Consider the following 24,053-nt stretch of genomic DNA (forward strand, 5'->3'; position numbering starts at 1 on the left):
CCAGTAGTTGGGGGCTGAGACAGAGGACTGCAAGTTTGAAGCCAGCCTCAAGAACTTAGCAAGACCCTAAGCAACTTAGACCCTGTTTCAAAATTTAAAAAAAAAAGTAGGGCCAGAGGTGTGACTCTGAGGTAGAATGCCCTTGGGTTCAATCCCCTGTATGAAAACAAACAAACAAACAAAACCTAGAAACAAACCCAAAACAAAACAAATAAAAATGAAAAAATGCAAAGCTGTAGAAGAACCTAAATAAATATTTGTACATGTTGGTTGAATAAATGAATTAAATAATGATAGTTTATAATAATAAAGATCCTGGGGAATGTGAATAAAACACTATACAATACAATGCAGATTTTGTTGGCAGAGCAGAAAGCTGTTTCACATTCATGTGTACAATGTATAGTTGTATTACCATCACCTTAGTTGGGTAGTAATAAGTGCAATGTTAGGCTCTTGGTTTCCTACTAGATAGATGATACTCATAAACTGTCTTTTAAAAGTGCATCCAGTGACTATTTTAGGTTTAAATAGATTTAAGAACGCAGAAGGGGAAGAGAATAATCACCTTTAAAGAGAGACGAGGAGACATGAAACTGTGAGGCAGTTGAGAAATGACATTAAGCAATTATTTGCAAAATCACTTCCCCAGGACAGAAATTTTTAGAAGGGTCTGACATCCAACAGTCAAAATTAAACTAATCTTCATTTTGGTTGTCAAAAATCATTGGAAGGCTTGTCTAGGGCATATGGTTTATGTTTAAACATAAAGTATAAAGAGTATAAAAGAAGGCAACAGCCAGGATCAAATGGTACTATGTTTTGAAGAGCACAAAACAGTGATCTGAAGGCTGAGGTTGCTTATTTGCCCCGAGAAGACAAAAGCAAAGATGAAAAAAAAGCAAAGACAAAAGCCCCCTGGAAGGCAACTTTCTGACACTCAGATCCAAGCAGAGGGAAGGTGAGGGAGGAGTGAAGCCTGGATATCAAGCCAGCCAAGTCTAGACAAGAAAGGCACCACATTCCATCAACTGCTCAGGGCTGGCTTCGTAGGGACTTGTTGCAGCAGATATCCACCCAAAGTACAGGAGAGGAGGCTGGACTGAGAACTCGCATAGCAGACTGGACAGGACGTGGGGCAGAGCCATCACAACTAATGGCCGCCATCTACACATCTGTGAATTGGGCAAAGGAATCACTGAGGTGCTTTGCAGTGCAAGAATTTTATCTTGTAGAGAAGTGGCACATTGGACCAGACATCTCATTTCTTTCAACATTAACTTCCAAAAATAATCATGTGCTGTGTCCTTTAAGGAAATGGTCCACATGGCACAGTTTAACAATATGATTATTTAGCAAATAGTATACTCAGGTGTTGAAGTTTGTGTATAGATATGTGTGTATAAGATGAATAAGTCATCCAATCTTATTAAGTCATCAATCAGCCAAGGCTGCCAGATTTGGGTGCATTAAGATTAAGTGTTAGGAGAATATAATCAACACTTCAGAAGTCACTTCATGAGATATTGTTGAAGAAGAGTCCCTGGGAGATATTCTCTCTCTCTCTCTCTCTCTCTCTCTCTCTCTCTCTCTCTCTCTCTCTCTTTTCTCTCTCCCTCCCCTCTCCCCTCACACGTGTGCGCACACAGACAACAGATGTGTACACACACACACACACACATGCATACACACAGATACACTCACATGTCTAGAAAGAATGTACAATAAAATATAATTAAAGCTGGTGTGGTGGCGCACGCTTGTAATCCCTGTGTTTGGGAGGCTGAGACAGGAGGATCACACAGGTTCAAAGCAGCTTCAGCTACTTAGTGAGCCTCTCAGCAACTTAGTGAGAACTTGTTTCCAAATAAAACATAAAGTAGGTCTGGGAGTATAGACCAGAGGTAGAAAACCGCTGGGTTCCACCCCCAATACACACACACACACACACACACACACACACACACACACACACACATATATATATATATATATTTACAAAATTTTAAAAATTGCCCTCAATTGTATTTTTCTTACAGAAATTAAATATTTATTCTTCTCTAGCTAATACTGTTTCTTTAAACAAACAAACACACACACACACAAAAAAAAACAGATGAAGGGGAAAAGAGGCCCAACATTACCTGAGAGAAAATACCAGAAAAGGAAGGATCATATACTCTTCATTTATCTGCCCTGCCAACCTCTCTAAACACTATGTCCATTATGTGTTTGTTGAGTTGAATAACAAGGAAATAATAACACTACTCATCAATTCAGAAGAGAAGATCCTGCCAAAATAAAATAGCTTAACTGTTAGGACATTTATTACTGTCATAGGACAGTGAGGACCAAGCAGTGCATTAGAAGGTCTCTTCAGTTTTAGTTTCAACATCAAGAGAAGGAAAGCTGAAATATACTCTGTATGTTAGTAAACTTAGAAGAATCTAGTGCTATATATAGGTTTACTTTTTTTCTCATCATAAAGACTAGACAAGGAAATAAGATGAGGCAGAAAATTTCATTTCACATACTTAGTGACTAAACGCCTCGTGTTGCTGAAGAATATGTGTGTATTTTCTATAATGCATTATAATAAAATAAATAAAACACTATCCCATCAAATCATGACAACTTGTTTGAACTGTGTGGCAGAGGGTGCTAAGTCTTCTTGTATATACATTTATTATTCTTAGTAAGCTATGAAGTCCCATGTTAGATGGGCACAAGATCATCGAGGATCAAGGCTATAATTCCCAGCTTCCTTTGCAGCAAAGTGTGGGGTGCATCAAGTTTTGGCCAATGCAATATAAGCAGAAGTAGTGTGGACAAATTGAGAGTCATGACTTTAGAGGAAAGAAGCACTCTTCTTTACTTTCTTTATCCTTCTCCTTGGCTGGAACATGAAAGAAATGGCTTGAGTTTCACCAGTCATTTTGAATCATGCTATGATCTTGAGAATGGAAGCCACACAAAATGCAGCAGCAGAGGAAGATCGGGGTCCTCCTCCCTGTCTCTAGGAAACCCACTTCCAGTGCTATGCTGGCTGTCTCCAGAATTTTGGAATAGGAAGAGGAATAGACCTTTATCTGAAGCCTATGTGTGTGTGAGTGTGTAAGTGTGTGTGTGGTGTGTGTATGTGTGGTCACTTGTAGGTAAGTCTAATCCTGACTAGTGCAGACTGACAAGTTATCTGCCAAAGCAAATTCTATGAGAAGAAGAGAATTATATAGATTATGGTTATTTCAAATAATATGTTTCTTAGCAGCTCTGAAGAGGAAAAGAAAACCATCCCTAAATGTAAAATAATTCTATATTTTTAGTTAATCAAAGAAATAAGAACAAAAACTCTGAATTAAGGGTTGACATGGTCCAAATCTAAATTAAGAAGACTTTTAATTTAAAATTCTTTCTTCTTACTGCCCTATTTTCTTTTCTTTCTTTTCTATCACATTCTCTCTTTTCTTCCTTCTTTCCTCTTTATCACCTATTCTTTTTACTTAATTTGGCTTTCAAGTTCAAGCCAAAGCATATTTTGGATTCCTTGAATAATTCATTTTTAAGTGTTTAGCATTTAATATAATTCTTACCCTTTAAATGGATGCAAATTAGAAGATGATTAATGTTTCACCTGATACAAGTTTTTCTATAAATACTAATATTTAAGAAGTTTTATCTACTTTATGGAAATAGTATTTTTTTTAGCCTTCAATAAGAAGCTAACTTTTTCATATAGAAAAGAGATGCTACTCACAAATTTGACTTTTCATAATTCTCCCTTTTTGAGAAATCTTTATTAAGAAATACATTTTCCTAGTACTAAAAGTAGATCAGTTCAGCTTGGTGTGGTAGAGTACACTTGTAATACCAGTACTTGAGAGGCAGAGACAGGAGGATGGCAGGTTTCAGGCTAGCCTCAGAAACTTAGGCCCTTTTCTAAATTAGTGAGATCCTATTTCCAAATTAAAAATAAAATAGGGCAGGGTGTGTATCTTGCGGAAAGAATGTCCTTGGGTTCAATCCCCAGTATCACTGCCAACAACAACAAAAAAAAAAAAAAAAAAGAAAGAAAGAGAAAAAAAGAAAAATAAAAAGAAAATCTGTTCCCTTTTCGAATTGTACACCATCCAGTTATATAAAGAGTAATTCTCTGTTGGTTATATTTTTGTGTATAACATTCTTAAGTTGTGGTACTGTTTATCACAAATACTTAAACATGGCTTATAAATACTTCAACAGACCTTCTACCAAAAAAAGGTTACAGATCACTCTTAAATTGAAAGGAAATCTTTAAAATATATTTTTAGGTTTCTAAGTTTTAAAAAAATCATTTATTTGTATTTTTTTCTGCTTAATTCAGCTATTCCTTGAAAGAAAGCAGACACTACTTTTAGCTAAAATGTCAAGTTAAAATATTTGAATTCCAATCAACTATAAAATTTCTCCTAGTTATATATTAAAGTAACTCAGAAATGATAAATGAGTATTTGCTTTAAAAAGTAATCGGCCAAAATATTCTCTCTCCACAGTGGGTCAATATATTTTAAAATGTGGGGACCATACTTTTTACAAAAGGTATAAAATGAAGATCTGTTTATTTTCTGCAAGATTCCTTTTTAATCTGAGAAGATTGAAAAAAAAGCACTTTGTTTTTATTCACCTCTTGATGTAGCAGAATTATGATGGTTTTCTTTAGTGTTGCAATGTATATTTTAGCTGGCTCTAATGAAGACAAATTCCTCGCAATCAGGAGTGTCCCATTCATTAAGTGAGACAGATTGCCGTCTTGCCATATTTTGTTAGATTCAGTTGCTTGAAACTGGCTGCCTCCTTTAGTTATGCCTTTAGGAATATCAGGGCTTTTTTTTTTTTCTTAGAAAAAAGCAAAGGAATCAATATTTTGCTAAAACAAGATGTCAGGTTATCTTCAAAACCAATGAGCCAGCCACATCAGAGATGTGGAAAGACGGATTTCATACATTTTAGGGATACGTCCCCTCACTTTGTATGGCAGGTGGAAGGCTAAGATTCCTGGGGTTACATTTGCTTAGGGATTTTCCTACGTGGTGTTTGAGATGTGCTGCTGCAGAATATTTGGTGCCCTTCCCATTTTCTGTCTCTGGGAATTCTTTTTTTTTTTTTTTTGGGTCTGGGGATGGAACCCAGGGGCATTCTACCTCTGAGCTACACCCCCTGCCCTATTTTTTATTCTTTTTTAAATTTTTTATTTTTTAACAATTTTTATTGAACATAAATAGTATACATTTAAACTATATTTGGTGCCCTCTCCCCCCTACCCCCGTTTTCCCTCCCCCCTCCCACCAATGGTTGTCTAGGTTAACCATGTCTTATTCATAATTTTACACATGTTCAGATGTAGACCCTCATTAATCAAGATCAGCTTTCCTCCTCTCCTATCTTTCCATTCAAACTTTGCTGGTATTTCCCCTCCATTATCTGGAGTCCCACTGGTATCCTTTGTGTTTCCTAGTTTGGGCATATTAGAGGAAACATATGTACCTTCTCCTTCTGTGCTTGGCTGATCTCACTTAACATAATGTTCTCTAGGGCTTTCCATCTTCTTGAAAATGATATAATTTTGTTCTTCTTTATGGCTGAATAGAATTCCACTGTGTGTATTTCCCACAGTTTTGCTATCCATTCATCTGTTGATGGTGGTTTGGGTTGGTTCCATATTTTGGCTATTACAAATTGTGCTGCTATGAACATAGGTATGCATATGTTGCTGTATTTTATTCTTTATTTTTTGAAACCGGGTCTCACTGAGTTGCAGAGGACCTCACTAAGTAGCTGAGGCTGTCCGTGAACTGCGATCCTCCAGGTCTCAGCCTCCTGAATGCTGGGATTACAAGCGTGCGCCACCACCCCCGACTTCGGGGAATTCTTGAGCTCTTCTCGTAGCTCCCTTGCTTAACTCTTGCTACTATAAAATGTGAACAGAGCTCCAATAAATAAAGGACAAACTGTGGGCATTCCAGCTTGCTGTTCCGCCACACAACAATGTCAGCAGAAGACTGTCGAGAAAGGATAAGTCATTTACAGAAGACATAAAGTACAGACATAAAGTACAGCCTGGGAAAGTTCTGGCCAAGGTTTACAAGAGTTGATGAGAAGGTGGCTGAAAGAAGAGGAGGAAGCATTGCCTTTCCAGTTTCCCTTTTATTCCCACTCAGCACTAGAGGCTGAAGGGCAGTGGGTATTCTATCTCTACCTTGCACAGGGCCTCTACTGAGGAGAACACTTGAGCCTGCAGATGTGCAATCACTTAAGATGGTTGATATGATTCTGGCAACTGAGTACAGGCTGAGTGGTGTATACATTTACCACTAATCTGACTAGAAACACAACTGCATATGGAAAAGCCAAGATTTTGCCAGAACACCAATATAGTGAATATGTCACTATTGAAAATTCTCTTGAATATGCACAGGGCAGAGTGGACTTAATAAAATAAAAGGCAGAAGCATTAACTGAAAATGCTCACTCTTAAGGAGCAACAATCATGACAGGACCCTGTTGGAGTTATCCAGATTCATGTGAAACTTTCAAGTGTTACTGCAGAATTCCACATTGCTCTCTATCCCTTCGCTGTAAGGAAGCAGAGCCTCTCAAGTGTAGTGAGAGGCTGTGAGAAGAAAAGAAAAAGAAAGAAGTAGGGAGATCCTTCCATCTTCTGATAAGTAACAAATTTTCCAGAACTTGAGGACAATCCTTATGAACTGAAGACTGAAACAGTTATAATGTTATTATGTAAGCGAAGAAAGGTTAACATGCTTGCCTTATTAAGTAGTTACTTATGTTGAGAATTTTTTAAAAAATCACAAATGTAAGGATTTCCTTTTTATACCTATTATCTGCAGTTAGGACTCTGAAGTGCATCTTAGAAGGATGTATAAATTCACATGAGATAAAAATATTGATTATGCTACTATCTTGTAAAATGTTAACCATGTTCTTATATGAGTGCATACGACTAATGAAATGAGGGTTTTAAATGCTTAAATAATTTTATCCTAATTTTCTGATCATCTATACAACTGATGTTTTGTTAGGTTTTTCAAAATAATATTGTTTACTGCTTTGGAAGTTAAATATAAAATTCACTCTAAATTAAAATGCAATTGTAATCTGTATTATTTTAAACTTTTTAAAACATGGGCATATTTTTCCAGTGCTTTTTTAGGAAACAGAAGTTTGTTGTTTCCATGGGCTTTTCATAGCATTTGAGATGAGGGCCAACTTACTATTCTTACAGGACTGATAATAATGGACTTTTTCAATTATGGGATGCTTCATAGTTTACAGAGTATCTCCTGTCTTTTTTTACCTTTTCTTTAATAAGATCCTTGCCTCACCCTTGGGAGGTAGGGATCAATGTCCCACTTCTTAGAGTAGGGAAGCTCCAGGGCAAGATGTCAGCAGCTATTCTAAGTGTTGGACTGGGGCCCAAACCTCAACTTTTACCTGATGTGTTCTTTTCTTTTGGCTGTAGTCCTTGCCTCTGTACAAATGCAGGGCGCTGGACAAGCCCATGAAAGCTCCTAGGCTTCATGCAGAATGGCAGCTTGGATTTCATCATCTCCAAGGTCCCTACTAGCTCCTCTTCATTTTGAACCTGGGTTTATTCAGTACTATGAAAAATGTCAGGAGGTAATGAGTATCAGCTTACCAGTCTTCCAGGAGCTCACTGTAGTTGGCATGAACTCAGAACTGGGGCAAAGTTAGTTACATTAAGTTTTGATGCTTAATAGAGTCTCATAAAATCTATGGATGAAGAAGCAGAAAGAGAAGGAAAAGGTGGGAAAGAGGGGGAGGAGGAGGAGAACTTTTACATGAATACCAATATTTGCAACAATTTTAGGTGTACGCATGGGCTAGGTTAACAATCTGTTTACTAAATAGTGTACACTGCACATATGCGCAACTCTGTGACCGATGGGAAGCTTAATTTGGTTGCTACACAAAGTGAATAAAATTTATTTTCATATAGAAAAGAGCAATTGAGAGAAATAGAAAAGAGAAATGTGAAAAAAGTATACATATTATGTTGAGGACAGAAAAAAATCAGTGAAGAAAAGTATCACAGTGGTTTTCTATGGGAATGTGGCAACTGATTCAAAAGAGGACATGTGGAAGTTTTCTAAAGTGATGGAAATGTTCTTTTTATTATTCATTTATTTATTTGGCAATACTGGGGATGAAACCCAGGGCATTCTACTTCTGACTTATATCCCCAGCCCTTTTTTTTTAACTCTTTTTATAATTATTATTAATATTATTTGGTGGTACTTGGGTTCCTGGAAGCTCTTCTATCTCTGGGCTACACTCCCAGACCTATTTTTACATTTTTATTTGGAAACAGGGTCTCCTAAGCCAGCGCGCGCGGCTGGCTTCGAACCTGCGCGATCCTCCTGTCTCTTCCTCCCAAGCGCAGGGATTACAAGTGTGCGCCACCACACCAGGCTACTCTTTATTTTTGAAACAGGGTCTCACTGAGTTGCAAAGGACCTCACTAAGTAGCTGAGGCTGTCTTTGAACCGTGATCCTCCAGTCTAGGCCTCCCAAGTGCTGGGATTACAAGCCTCCCAAATGCTGCACCACCATGCCTGGCTTGAAATGTTCTGTCTTTTAACTGAGGCTTTGGTTACATGGGTGTGTACATCTTCCTTTTTCTCTGTCTTTTATTTTCTTTTTGGTACTGGGGATTGAAACCAAGGACATTCTACATTTGAGCTACAGCCCCAGCCCTTCAAAACATTTAAAAAATTTTAAGCAGGGTCTTATTAAGCTGCTTAGAATTTTGCTAAGTTGTTGAGGCTGGTCTTGAACCTTTGACCCTCCTGTCTCAACTTCCCAAGTAGTGGGATTACAAATATGCACCACTGTACCCAGCAAGTGTGTACCTTTTTCAAACTAATAAAATTGTACTCTTAATATCTATGCATTCACCATATGTAAATTTTATGCCAGTTTAAAACAAAAACAAATTGTGATATGTTTTAAGACAGTCCTTATTTCCACAGGAAATCATGATTTTTATATCATGGTCTTGGTTATTGGGGTGAGGTAGGAGAAAGAAAAGTTGATGCAGCTGCAGCATAAATATTTTCTTTAGATGCATTTAACATAAATATTTTCTTAAGAAGTACTTGAGAGAATTCCACAGCATCCTAATGCTCCCTTTGAATATCCTCAAAGCAAAATTACTGATTGCAGATTTATGGCTGTGATTCCTGGTACACAGCCATGAACTGTGTATTTAGATGTGACATTAGTGTTAGGAGAGGGATAAAGAGCACGAAATATGGACTTCAAAGACACCCATGTTTCCACCAAAGAAGAAAGGGGTTCCACTAATTATTTCAACCACTCATGCACCCCCATGATATATAGACTCTTTCAAAATACAGGAAGAACAAGATATCATGCACAATTCTGAAAATCTTGATTACCATAGTATTGTTCTGGGTTTTGAGAAGCTGAGAAGAAATGAGAACTCCATTCTTGCCTTGTGGTAATGAAACAGTGACCCATCTTGTCTGACAGCTGGATCCATTATTTGTACCCAGGTGTATCTGATGACCACAGACAAGATCTGCCAGCGCGAATCCACTGAGCTTAGGATAACCTTAGCAGCCAGCAATACCAACCTCACACCTTCATAACACACACTGATGTTTCTCTCAGAAATGTTGTAGGTTTTCACAGACTTTTCTCTCATTTTGCATGCCTCACATAAATATTGTTAAAAAAATTAAAAACCATTTTTTTTTTTTACAATTTACAAGTGTTCATTTAAGAAGAAAATGACTAAAAAAATACCCACCCAAGCACCTAGAACTCATCTAGCGAACAATGCTAATTCTACACAGGCTGTGATGGAGGACTCCGTGACTCCTGGAGAGTGGAGAGGCACAGTCCATTCTCTGGGAGGAAGGTGACGAGTCGGATCCAGAGGGCTGGCTGTCAGTGGTGCTTTGTCCCTATGTCAAATTCAGCAGCCGCATTTCAGAGTCAATGTCATTACTTATTTCGACCTAAAACAGAAAATATGAAATGCTTTAAAGATTGTCAGCAGTGAAAACGAAAATCCTTTCTATTCATCCAGGCCTTTTGAAATGCAAAATAGCTTCTGGGTGTGATGCCTTCTGTCTCCCAGTAGCAATAAGAAAGCTAGACACTTGGGCTTTTCTGCTTTTCCAATTAGAGTGTGGCAATCGGGCTTCAGAGTGTAGGACTGATGTTCTGGGAGAGAGATGCCAGGCACACAGCAATGGTGAGGACACGTGTAGTAATTGCCACTGTTGCCTCTGGAGTAAAAATGACAAGGTCATTTCATGTTTCTAAACTACTAGACACACCCCATGCCTGACTTTCCTACGTCATTCTCTTGGTTGACTGCTCAAGAATCCTCCTAGTCTGGCTTTCATTCCATCTAACTGTGGACCTATGATCCTTACTTATACCCCACCCTGTGATGGTTAATTTTATGTATCAACTCTGCTGGGCTGTTATACCTGGGTCTTTGGTTCAACACTAGTTTAAGCATCACTGTGAAAGAAATTAGCACACTTTGAAAAATCAGAATGCCCTCCATACTGTGTCTGGGCCTCATCTGATCAGTGGAAGCTTTCAAGGGGAAAACACTGAAGTTTCCCGAGGAAGAAGAAATTCTGCCTCTACAGTGCTTTTGGACTCAAGCCACAACAGCTCTTCCTTGAGTCTTCCGTCTGCAGTCATGACCTTCAGATTTTGGACTTGCCAGTTTCCCAAATTGTATGAAGCAATTCCTTAACGGTTTCTTAAAATCTTTCTCTCTCTATACATGAACATGTCATTATGGTTCTGTTCCTCTAGAGATCCTTGACTAATATACATGCCCCTGTTCAACTACTCCTCTCTATGCTTTTGACAAAGGCTGTGCATATTCTTTATTTTATGCAGCAAGCCTTGGGAAGGGAGGGCTCTGATTTATGCATCTTTGCACAAAATCAACCTTGACATGCCACTTGCTATATAGCTGATCCTTAAGAATTTGTCAAATCCTTTTGCCCTCACTGTTTCTCTCAGGTAAAGTCTTAGCTGATCCAAATCCCACTTGCCTTTGAAGGCTTAGCTGAAATTCTTCCTTGTGAAGACTCTCATATCTACTCTGCCATATTTCTCTTCTTGTTAATAGCAACTCATATTATATGATGTCACTCAGGCATGTAAGTTTTTTCCCTTGAAATAAGTTATAACCACCTGTTCCAGTTATAAAGACTGTTCCATACATCTAGAAATTTCTCTTCATTAGCTCAGTTCAATGACTTCGTGGCTTGGCATAGAATTTTGATAGTTGAAAAAACCCCCTAATTTTGACATTGTGACAGCTACTCTTCTTGACTGTAAGTCATGTCTCTCCCACACAGCATAGGAGTTGCTAGCCTCCAGTTCTCTCTCAACTTTCCTACTACATTTCATATTCTCTTCTATTTCTCTGTGTTCTGAATGGCAAACCCATATGTTTGCCCTCTTTACCTCTTTGCATTTTAATAGATATTTAAATGAAAAGATAAAGGGATGAGGTTATAATGATGAAAATTTATAATTTCACACAACTTTTAAGTTCAAAGGGAGATTCAATGTCCTCAAGCTCATCTATCCACTCAACACATGAGACACTTCTAGAGTGAGGGTAGGGTAAGAACAGAAGATGTGTTTCTTTTTTAATGTATATTGGTAGGGGGTTAAGGAAACTTCAAAGCATCTACCACATTATTTTTATTTTCATCTCTGTCTCTAGCTAATATTTTCTGTTCCTAAACTTTTTTTTAAAATATTTTTGGTGGTATTGGGGGTGGAACCCAGAGGCTTTCTACCTCTGGGCTATACTCCCAGATACTCCCAGACCTTTTTTATATTTTATTTGGAAACAGGGTCTCACTAAGTTGCTGAAAGCCTCACTAAGTAGCTGAGGCTGGCTTTGAACCTGTGCGATCCTCCTGTCTCAGCCTCCCAAGCTCTGGGATTACAAGCACGCGCCACCACGCCCGGCTGTTCCTGGACTTTTGCAACATAGATTGGTGAAGAAGTAAAGCAGGCTGAGACTGTTTCTATGATGCCAGGTAAGAATTCTGAAACTGATCCTTTGAGCTTTCGAAAATATTCTTCAAGAAGCTTTTGAGGAAGAAAGTAAGGCGATTTTGAGAGAAGGCATTGAAAGGAAAGCCCATCTTTACCCTGCACAAAGCTTTATTAAGAAAATTGATTTTTAAAAATCTAACACAAAAGTAGAAAGAATAGTAATATGAATCCTTATGTATTCATCATTCAGCATGAACAAAAATTAAAATTATACAGTTAAAAGTTTCATTTATCCACTGCCACTGTTCTTAAGTGTTTTTTTTTTTAATGCCATAAGTGGTTAAGGCATTTAAAACGAAATCCCAAACATTATATTGTTTCATGCACATCTCTATTCATCTTTGACATAGTCACTCTTCACCAGGGGACATTTGCCAATGTCTGGAGACAGTTTGTCACATATTGGTTGAAAGTGGTGCCTCTGGCATCAGTAGACAGAGAACAAGGATGCCGCAAAATATTCCTAAAGAACCCACTGCAAAGAATTTGTTGGTGTGAAATAAAAAGTTCAGAGGCTGAGAGATTCTGCTCATCTGGTAAATATTAGTTTATTAAATTTTGACCTATCCATCAATATTTCTTAATATCACTTAATATCCAGTTTATAGTCCAATTTCCCTAATTGTCTAGAAAGATCTCATTACATTGACTTGTTGAAATCAGAATCCAGTAAGGTATATGCATTGCTTTTGACTCTTATGTCTTTAAACTTTATTCATTTTGATCAATAACAGTTCTTATCCTTTAAAAAAATTTGCTCCTTATTAGTATCCACATTCTAGATTTGGCTCATTGTTCCCTTATGGTAAGATTTAACCCACTCTGCTATTTTTGTACTCTTGCATTTTCTACTCTAAGACTGGGCTGGACTTAATAACAGTGTGTGTGTGTGTGTGTGCGCGCGCGCACGCGTGTGTGTGTGTGTGTGTGTGTGTGTGTATGCTTTTCTCTGTATTTTGTTTGTTCTTTCCAATATCTTGTTTCTTCACAAACCCAGTCATAGAATAGAGATAATATTTTAATGTGCATATAAAATAAAAATTGTACTTAATGAAATATGGTTTATGTTCATTACCTTTAATTTTGAAAACAGAGAATACTTTCTTTGATGAAGTTAATTCTCTAGTGAAGTTATTTTTACTTATGTTGCTAATGGTTTATTTTGGAGGTGGTGGCACTTCACATCTCCACATCATTGTGTGTCTATTTTCCAGTTATTGGCATAAATGACAAATACCAGAAAAAGTATTGAGAGCTCTGGAAAATTTGGGAACAGACATTTTATCTGAAAGACTCCATTCAGATGTCCACCATTCACATATGGTCCTCCTCATCTTGGAAAAGGATTTATGTGCTACACTAGTCAGGATGAGAAGCGGGCTCCACAAGGCTCTGGGAGTGAGAATGAGGTCACATGTCAGAAGAAATGCTCTCTTGTGCTCAGTGAGAACAGGGCACATGACTGACCCTCAGTCCTGATGGTTGCACCAGGCCCTCTTGCCTCTGCGCTGTCAGTGGCTTCATTCCTTCCTAGCCAGGACAGGGATGCTCAGACTGTACTCATTACAATGGTGAGCTTGAACCCCCTTAGCCATGTAAACACAGGTATTTCACTGCTGCACAGTCAAATGGCCTCGTGTGCTCTTAGTAGTCCCTGGAATGATGTAACCATTTCTTATGATGGATCAAAAACCTATTAATTCCAGTGAAATAAAAAGAGTTCCCAAATGAGAGAGAGCAATGGGTTCTGAGCTAAGTCAAGGAGGCACACAGCAAAGCCCATCTCTCCTTTGGGACAACTAGGTTGATGTTGAGTGCATTGCATTTGTGGGGCCCTTGAGACAGCCCTGGAGGGATAATGCCTCAGAAAGTGCTTCCATTTCCAGGGACTGATGGCAGGGCTCAGGGGAGGGAACTCCACATCTGGTAATGAGAACAGAGAGCCAGCCATTCCTATGAGCAGATCTCAGCAGTCACTGCATGCCGCTGGGGACAGACAGCAAGCAGAACTTTACGTAGCTTAGCATTCTTGGTGGATATTTACATTAAACTGTTAAATCCAGTCAAGGACAAAAGAAAACAGAACCAAGACAAAAAGTTACCATTTTATTCATCTTTAGGTTTCTCCAGTTATAGTTTGCTAACACATGGCTGGTGATTCTTGGTTTTTAAAGTAGGATTTTATTTATTTATTTATTTATTTATTTATTTATTTATTTATTTATTTGGTGGTTCTGGGGTTCCTGGAAGCCCTTCTACCTTTGGGCTACACTCCCAGACCTATTTTATATTTTTGAGACAGGGTCTCTTACGCCAGCGCGGCTGGCTTTGAACCTGCGTGATCCTCCTGTCTCCGCCTCCCAAGCGCGGGGATTACAAGCGTGCGCCACCACGCCCGGCTAAAGTAGGATTTTAAAGCATATCATACAATCTTCCCAACTCCTGCATGTGTTTCTGTGTGTGTGCACTTGTGCGCGCGCACACACACACACACACACACACACACACACACACACAGAGGTTTTTTGCATGCCAATGCCTGATCTAGAAGTACAAAATATTATAAATGCAAAATATTCTAGCAGGGCTCCAGCTCACATATGGTGTACTGATTGATAGAAAAAAGCTTTTCTCAGGGAAGAACAGATACTCATGACCACCTCTGCGTAGGTCCTACTGCCTGATCACCAGAGGCCATCTCCTGTGGTCTTGGACTATTAGAGGTGGAAAACTGGCAGGGCAGGCACCGTGGAGCTGGCAGCAGTGCTAGCTTGGAATGGGGGTTAGCCTCCTCTGTCTTTCAGCACTTAGTGGCAATAACAGCTCCTCAATCAGCAGTGGCCACATGGCATGTAGCAATTTTTGTGAAGCAAAATTAGCCTCCAGCAAAGGCAATCAGACAAGTCAAGATACCAAAGAAAAGTCAAGCTCTCCTTTGGAAGCCTTAGAAATTATTTCTTAAATGTGAGGAGGAAGTCGAGGGTCAGCTTTCCAATCAATTCTTTCTTAACTGCAGTCATGGGGCGTCTTCTTCGTGGAAATTTTTCTCATAATCAGATTGAGCCTTCTCTTTACTGTATGCTCAGTCTGGAATTTAGCTGCTCCCTCTCTGATTAACTGCCTCAGTCTAATTATTTTTATGTGAAGAATTACTGTTACACAGAGCTTAATTTTCCTGATACCCAGTTGCTAACCATTTTGATGCAAATAAACTGGTTATGATTTTGACAAACTTTAATTTAGTTGATTCCTATGATGTTCTTCAAAATTCGATCTTGCTTCCATAGCTGTATGGATTTATGTCACACTCTTTTTCCTCCTGAAGGCAAATCTGATTTCATAAACCCTCCTCCCCTGGTGTTATTGCTGCCTCCACTTTAAGCCAATGTGGAGATTCCCTCTTCAAAGTTCCAATGACCCTTGGACCACTTGTCATAAAAAGACAAGCACCATCATTAGCTGTTTGTCGTGGCACATACCTGTAATCCTAGTACTTGGGAGGCTGAGACAAAAGGATCACAGGTTTGTGGCCAGCCTCAGAAACGTAGTGAGGCCCTCTGCAACTTAGCAGGCCGTGTTTCAAGATAAAAATAAAAAAGGCTGTCATGTAACTCAGAGGCACAACGCCCTTGGGTTCAAAACACACGCGCGCGCGCGCGCGTGCGCGCGCGCACACACACACACACACACACACACACACACACTCCATCCTGATCCATCCTTACTCTTTACCTCCATGAAAATCAGAATCAGTGGGTAGGATCAGTGATGGAGGAGATTTTGGTGGAGATACAAGCTGTGGCTATGGTGAGAGTTTACACTTCCTTACTCTCAGATGTGGCAAGATGATGGACCCCAGCACAAATATGTGTCACAGGTCCCAAGCCAGACCCAGATGAAAACTACTAGAAGTATTTCTATAGCTTCAGGCATAAAGAGTGATGTTGTATAGATGGTGAGACAATGGCTGCTAAGATCTAAGTGTCTGCATCAGGAACTGCTGAGATTCCCCCTTTGCTTAAACATTTGCTTTCTTATAGGTTTGTTCAGTGTTTTAAAGAACTTTGGCAGACATCAGATTAGATAGTTATGAATGTTGACTTGGTTCACTGTAGAATGGTCAAGCAAATCAGTCTCCATGCTGGAGATGCCTATTTTTCTTCTGCTACCTTTTTTAGACTTTCTTTTAGAGCAGTTTTGGGTTTATAGTAAAACGGAAAGGAAGGTACAGATATTTCCCATATACATGCATAGCTTCCTACAATGTCAACATTCCCTGTCAGAGTGGTCTATTTTTTACCACTGACAAACACATCATTATTACTCAAAGCCCACATTTTACATTAGGATTCTCGATGTTGTGCATTCTATGAATTTGGCTGATATATATACTAATATGTATCTACCATAGTGGTATTATCCAGGATATTTTCACTGTCCCCAAAAGGCCTCTGTGTTCCATCTATTTCTTTCTTCCTTCTCCGAATCCCTGATCTGTTTATTGCCTCCATAGTTTTGTCTCTTTCAAAATGCCACATAGTTGGAATCATATAGTATATGGCCTTTGCAGTTTGGCTTCTCTCACTTAGTAATATGCATTTGTCTTTTCATGACTTGATAGCTAATTTCTTCTTAGTGATGAATCATATTACATTGTTTGAATTGCAATGGTTTATTTAATCCATTCACCTACTGCAGGACACCTAGGTTTTTCCCTGAGTTTTGACAATTATGAGTATAGCTGCTACAGACATTGATGTGTGGTCCTAACTTTTTAACTTCTTTATGTAAATAATAAAGAGCTGAATTGCTCAATCATATGGTAAGAGTATGTTGTGTTTCATAAGAAGCTGCCAAACTATCTCCCAGAGTGACTATGCTTATTCTTTTGATAAACTCCCCCATCATCTTCTTGACATCACTTCAGCATCATCTCCCAGTGAAGCCTTTCTTCACCAAATGAGAAGCCCTGCTTTCCTTTCTGCATGAAGTTGGCTTGGGGGCGCTGCTTTGCATTTAGTTGTCTATGTCTATGTAGGTCTCCCCTCCTAGATCATTAGCTGCTGGAGGTCAAATCTCAAGTGTTATTTGTCTTTATGTCTTCAGTACCCAGGGCATACACATTGAGGCTAATTTGTCAATGGCTCTAAACTGAAGTAAACAGATTTATTTAATCAGTGGCTTGATAGCTTGATGTCATTATTGAAGAAAGAGACAAAGTGTCAAAGACAAAACCCAAATGTGATCCACCTCACTGCAATCACAGCCACACCCAGGCAGGCATATTCACACAAAATTTGACTGTGGGCAATGTGTTAATAAAACATGAGCATTAAGGCTTTTTGCACAATTCTGCACTGTTACCTTCAAATGCACTGTCAGCTTGTATCTGCTCATCTCAAGTTGAAAACTACCTGTTTATGTACTCATGCCTGGGATTATGCCAAGGATTCTTCTGATCCTCTTAGGAAAGTGGCTTCCTCATGAAACCTAGCCTTGTACTCCATGGAGATTAGAGAGGCTTAATGAAAGTTAAAAACCAGTGTTCACTCCTATCTCTAACAATTTAGCACAGCAGGTTGGCTCTTTCTGCAAGCTGTTGCGTGAAGGGGAGGGTGATATGATACCAATGAGCTGGGTACAATGGAATTCAATATAAAGTCCTTATTAAAAAGAATCAAGCAGTCTGACAGATGCCACTGGATAAATGCTGCAATATTTGCATACTGGGGAAGAACACACATACCGACTTCTGAAATTGTTTCATGCACAATGGTTTCAATTCAGGCTTAGTTTGATCTTTCAGATTCCTACTCTCTTCATGGTTGAAAGGCTTTCCATATTCATCTGACATGATAATATGCATAATCTGTCAAAGCAGAAACTTGTTCTATTACTTTTTGTGGCCTGTAGTTTATGCTACATTCTGCTAAAGTGGTGCGAGTTCAACAGCGAACAGCGATGTTAAGAAAATCCTTTGAGGAGAGAGCACAGCGGATCAAAGCCCACAGGTGTTCTGAAGAGGAAATTTCATGTGTTCTTCATTCACAGAGATGGAAAGGACTTCAGAGAACATAAGTAGAAGTCACTTGCCCCCAGGACATTCCACAGAACACTCTTTGAGGTTCACAGTTACACAGAAGTTTATACTTTTAAGTCACTCAAAGAAGAAGATTCCATTACCAACATTGATCAACTGCAGTTCTTCATAACCTTCCCAAACTGAAAGACCTAGCTTACACTGCAACATTTTTCATATCGTAATTTCTCTGCAGAGTTATTTTTTCACAGCAAGATGAAAGAAACCATCCATCATCTTCTGATCTCATAACAAACATAAAGAATTTCCTAGTCACCACTCAGTGTTGTTTTAGTTCTCACTTCCAAGGCACTGGCTGTCCTTATGATTGTCAAAATCTCTGATGAACTCCCCAAATCCACAAATTTCGGCTCTTGGAGTACATCACTTAGGAGTACTCAGAAACATGAATAATACTGCAGTGACTACTTGGTCCTGGAGTGTTATATAGGGTGAATGTTTTTACAAACTGGATTTACTTGAAACCAAAATTTATTTAAACATTTACCATGTGACAGACAAAGTGCTGATTTGTGTAGCCTGTCAGCTATATTTATTTTAGATCATTCTGCCAGATGAACATTAATTCACTCTGGGGAAGTAGAACAACTGGGCAGGATTCTTAGGGCTTCAGTCCCCAAAGATCCTGAGCAGGGTTGCAGATTCGGTCAGGAACCACTGTGATAAAAGGCAACAGATGAAGCCTTTCTTACATATTTGCTTTTCCAGGGACCATGTTATGTATGATTTCCTCTTTCACCATGGAATTATAGAACAATGGGCTGAAAGAGCAGGAGGTTAATCTGAGCAAGTTCACCTTCTCCAGGATGTGACACTTATCATCCAGGACAGATCTCAGCTTAGACACTTACTAACTGAAATCCCATTTCCTTATTCACAAAGCGGGTATAACAGTTAGTATAGTAACAATATTTTTGTAAGGATTAAGTGAGATAATACAAGCAGATTGCTTAGCATATCATAGCTAATTTTATTATACACAATTGCCTATTTGAGTTTTCCAGGATTGGAGTCACTGCATCTATTTTCTTGTTTTCTAGTATTTTGTCAGTCAGTTGGTCAAGATTCCTTGCTTATCTTCAATTGACACTGGTCCAGTTTTAGTGACACTTTTTTAATTGTTGATGACTTTTTCTATGTTCTCTGGGGATATAGCAAACTGGTTTTTGAACTTTCTAGTCAAACATTTGAGTACAAAGGATAATAACCATAGGCAGCTGTACATATACTGTACAGTTTATTAGTCCATCCTTTCCCCCATGTAGCCATCTCATGGCCTATAAGAATGAGCTTCAGAGATGTTAAGGGAGGCACCTGGTGCCACACAGGCAGCGCCTGGGTTCTGACTCAGGCCCCTCTCCTTCCCCGCTCAGCTATGCTGCTTTGATACACACACTCAACCTCTACTTTTGCAGAAGAAAAAAAATATTTTCATTTTCAGGAACAATGAATAATTTATAAAAAATAAGGCAAAAATATCATTTTAGAAAGTTAAACCTTATCCTCTACTTCAAATGCTTTCTGAAATGAATAGTAATGATGATGTTAGGTTATATATGAAAGGTGTGTTTTAGATATGAGTAGAGAATTAATCCGACAATTAGTAGTAGGTCCAAATTACTTCAAGTTTGGTTAGTTTTGTCTAGGTTAGAAGGATTAATATTTTCTATATCATCACACCTTTACTTACAGGTTTAACGGGCTTTAACTCAACATGATCCTGGTAGTAGGAGTGTGTATCAAGTCCACCTATGAAATCAACTGAAATATAACAGCCCAAGATGAATAAATGTGTAAATAAAAATACATACATTACTAATTGTTTAAAGTAGAATACTTAAGAATAAAATTAACAAAAATATATATTTACCATAAAATGGAAATCTATATATTTAGTGTAAAGGACTACTAAAAATAGTCAATAGTCAGAAAAATGTGGAAATTTTAAGGAATGCACAAAATAAATTGGGCTTTTATGATCTGAAAAAGGAATAATCATTATTGGTTTTAGTAAAAAAAAACAATATTAAATAGCATACAATTTTAAGTAATGCATTTGTCCATAGACATATAGACATGCCTTTGCCTGCAATAGCTCAAAAATGTACTTTTTCTTCTTGTTAAAATCCATTTTTTTCTTAAGAATATGCTTTACATAATTAGAAAGGTTTTTGAGAAGTTATACAAACTATCTCCATGCCTTCTGTCCTCTAGTCACTCCTAAAATAACAGGCATCTAACTTTTGCCAAGGTCCCGTGCCTTCTCTGATGGAGCTTGTCTTATAGTCTCTATAGACCTGCTAGTCTCTGCAATCATTTTTCTAATTTCTTTCTGTTTAGATCAAAGCTTCAATATTTTTCTCAACTCTTTAATTCTCTTAGAGTTTATGAAAAATATTAATTACATTAAACCAAGTTTTGTTTTTATGACAGCACTCTAATATTAGCAAGTATATAGGCATGTGGGAGCACTGAATTGTCTAGGGAATGTGTGTGTGTGTGTGTGTGTGTGTGTGTGTGTGTGTGTGTGTGTATGCATATGCACACATATTTGTAAGCATGCTAAGATACAATATGCAAATATGGTATCAGATCCTCAGCTCAAGATGGGCATTTCAGTGAACTGTGATTTATAGAAAGAGAAAATAACATAGAAGAACAATTAAGTTCTTAATTAGCTGTAGCCACTCTCAACAATCCCTGAACCACTCCATTCTTCTACTGGAGCTGGAGCCAAGCTGGGACAATCAACGCTTCACCAGCTCACTTAGCAGACACCACATTTGCAGACTTGTATATTACCAGCAATCGGTGGAAAGGACATCTCAAGGCAGCACTGGAGGGCAGAGAAGCCTGAAGCTTATCTCTGTGTGTGTGTGTGTGTGTGTGTGTGTGTGTGGGTGTGTGGGGGTGTTACTTGAGATTGAACCCAGAGGCACTCAGCCACTGAGTTCCATCTCCAACCCTTTTTATACCTATCTTTTGTCTACCAAGTCACATAAGTTGCTTGGACACCATTTTAAGGAAATAAACAGTGAGAGAGTCAATCTGAGATACTGATAATTTTTTCAAAGGGAGAGAGAGGGGTAAGGGAAGGAAAAGAGAAAGAGAAGAGAGAGAGAGAGAGAGAGAGAGAGAGAGAGAGAGAGAGAGAGAGAGAGAGAGAGAGAGAGAGAGAGAAACTAAAGTCATCATGGAAGTGGTCAGTTTTAACTGTTTTTTATTAGGTTAGCTATTAATCAAAATCCTTTCCTTTACTCTGGATTAGGGGGCAGAATTTTAGAAGGAAGATCACATTCATCAAGTTAAAGTAAATTTTTCAAGTTAAAGATGGTGTTAAATACACAAAATTATAAATACATATATTTGTGAATAGAACAGTTCAATTTGAAAATTATAATTAAAATAAGTTTTCTAAATATAAAGACAAGCTATGCCCCTATATTTCAAGGCAAAATAAAACATATCTCTATATTGGTCATTTGGACATTAAGGTGTAGCATGAACACAATCATTATTTTTGGCATAAATTCATGCAATTTGATTCCTAATCATATTTGTTTCTAATACATCTGGTATTTTGGAATGAGTATATATATTTGATATTATTACTTTTTTGCTTATGCATTTATTTATAACCTTCTTCAAAGTTTCCTTTTGTGGTTAGTAAATTTAAAATTGTTGACATTTTAAGTGACTCTGTAAGCCATAGTACATGAGTGTGTGCACCGTGTGCGTGCGTGTGTATGTGTATGTGTGGGTGTGTGGGTGTGTGTGGTGCTGGGAACTGAATCTAGGGACATTCTACCTCTGAGTTACATGTCCAGCCCTTTTTATTTTTTATTTCGAATAGAAACTCTCTAGGTTGCTGAGAATCTTATTACATTGTTGTGGAGGTCCTCAAACCTGTGTTAATCTGCTTTAGCCTCCCAAGAATGTGCCACCATGTCTGGCTGCCATAGTTTTTTTTTTTTTTTTGGCACTGGGGATGAAACCCAGAAGCATCCTGCCTCCACGCTATATCCCTAGTATTATATTTTAGCCATTTTTATTTTTTGAAACAGGGTCTCACTGAGTTGCAAAGGGCCTTATTAAGTAGCTGAGGCTGTCCTCGAACTGCAGTCCTCTGGTTTCTGCCTCCTGAATAAGAAGAGAAAGCAAAGGAAAAAAAAAAAAAAGAAAAATAAGAAAGAAAGCAAGCAAGAAAGAGAGAGAAAATAAAGAAAAAATGCCATGATATTTTTAACTGAGGAAATATTCTTCTTACTGGTGTTGATAAATGCCAAGCAAGTTTGTAAATAGAAGACAAGTGTAATGTATTTTAGTATAAACATTTTCCTAGATATTGCCATTTTGCCTCCATAGCAGCATCTTTCTTGGGCAAAACTTGCAAATTGTATCTATTTGTGGTTGTTTTCAGCAAATATAGATGCTGCATAATTTAATCCCTCTCAAATCAACTTCACTTTATTCTGAATCAGAATACAGGTTTGTTCAATTGAAACCAGGAGTGTTACCAAAAGAATCTCAAGTCAAGACATTTCAAAGGGAAATTACAACAAAAAATCAAATCCTGTGTAACACTTGAGCTACTACTACTACTACTACTACTACTACTACTACTACTATTATTTTGGTGGTACTGGGGATGGAACCCTTCTACCTCCAGGCTACACTCCCAGACCTATTTTTATATTTTTTATTTGGAAGCAGAGTCTTTTAAGCCAGCAAGGCTGGCTTCGAACCAGTGCGATCCTCCTGTCTTTGCCTCCCAAACGCGGGGATTACAAGTGTATGCCTTATTATTTAATCTGTCTATGAAGATAAAAGTCAATGTTTTTATTTTTAAAGCTTTTGCATATTACAATTAATTTACAAAATCTTTGAAAGCTGACTTTTTTGGGGTGCTTTGTTTTATAATTTAAATTTTTTAATTGAGCCTGAATATAGTTCATCTAAACTGTAAAAAATTCACTCATAAAAATACTCACAAACCATTCTAGAAGATAGATTTATTTTTAAGGTAGTTCTTTTAAGCCTGAGTGATTAAGAGAAAGAAACAAAGGAAATGTGTTTTCCATGCTAAATTTCTTTTTGTTTTCAACATTAGCCTCATCATAAAAATATTCTAGTTTACGTATTTTATACATATGTATACAAACACATGTAGATAAATTGAAAACTAGAGTGTGTCCCATTCTTTAGGCTCTCTCGTTAGACTCTCAAATGGTTTCCTTTGCTGTGAAGAAATCTTTCAACTTGATGACATTCCATTTACTGATTCTCAGTTTTATTTCCTGAGCTTGGGGGTTTTATTGAGGAAGTCTCTACCAGTGTCTATTTGCTAAAGTGTTGATCCTATGCCCTCTTGTAGTAATTACAAAGTTTCTGGTCTAGTTTCTAGGCCTTTAAATCCATCTTGAGCCGACACTTATCAGATGAGACAAAGTAGGATCTAATTTCATTATTCTATGAATGAATATTCAGTTTTCCCAGAATAACTTGTTGAAAAGTCTGTATTGTCTTCAGTGTATGTTTTTGGGTCTTTCAAGAAAATGAACTGGCTGCAAGTGTTAGATTTTTTTCTGTCTATTCTACCCTATTCTATTCTATTCTATTCATCAATTGGTCCATGTGTCTGTTTATGTGCCAATACCATGCTGCTTTTGTTATGATAGCTCTGTAGTATAATTTGAAATCAGATATTTATATCTCCAGCATGGTTCTTATTGCTCAGAATTGCTTTGACTGCTTTATTTCTTTTGCTTTTCCATTTAAATTTAGGACTATTTTGCTCAATATCGTT

The 24,053-nt window shown here is 37.9% G+C and overlaps 1 protein-coding gene across 1 annotated transcript in view; it reads right to left on the minus strand.

Annotated features, from left to right (window-relative positions):
- Positions 1 to 10,004: 10,004 nt before the first annotated feature.
- NKAIN3 (sodium/potassium transporting ATPase interacting 3) overlaps positions 10,005 to 24,053 on the minus strand; it is a gene marked incomplete at both ends in the record, with an annotated part of 672,646 nt that continues 658,597 nt past the window's right edge. Inside the window, 2 exons of the mRNA XM_080695337.1 lie at positions 10,005 to 10,058; positions 19,938 to 20,008. Coding sequence (XP_080551463.1) covers positions 10,005 to 10,058; positions 19,938 to 20,008 — 125 coding nt within the window. The remainder of the gene's footprint in view (positions 10,059 to 19,937; positions 20,009 to 24,053) is intronic.

This window comes from Muscardinus avellanarius (assembly GCF_963383645.1).
Source record: "Muscardinus avellanarius genome assembly, chromosome: 4".
In the NCBI taxonomy this organism is placed as follows: Eukaryota; Metazoa; Chordata; class Mammalia; order Rodentia; family Gliridae; genus Muscardinus; species Muscardinus avellanarius.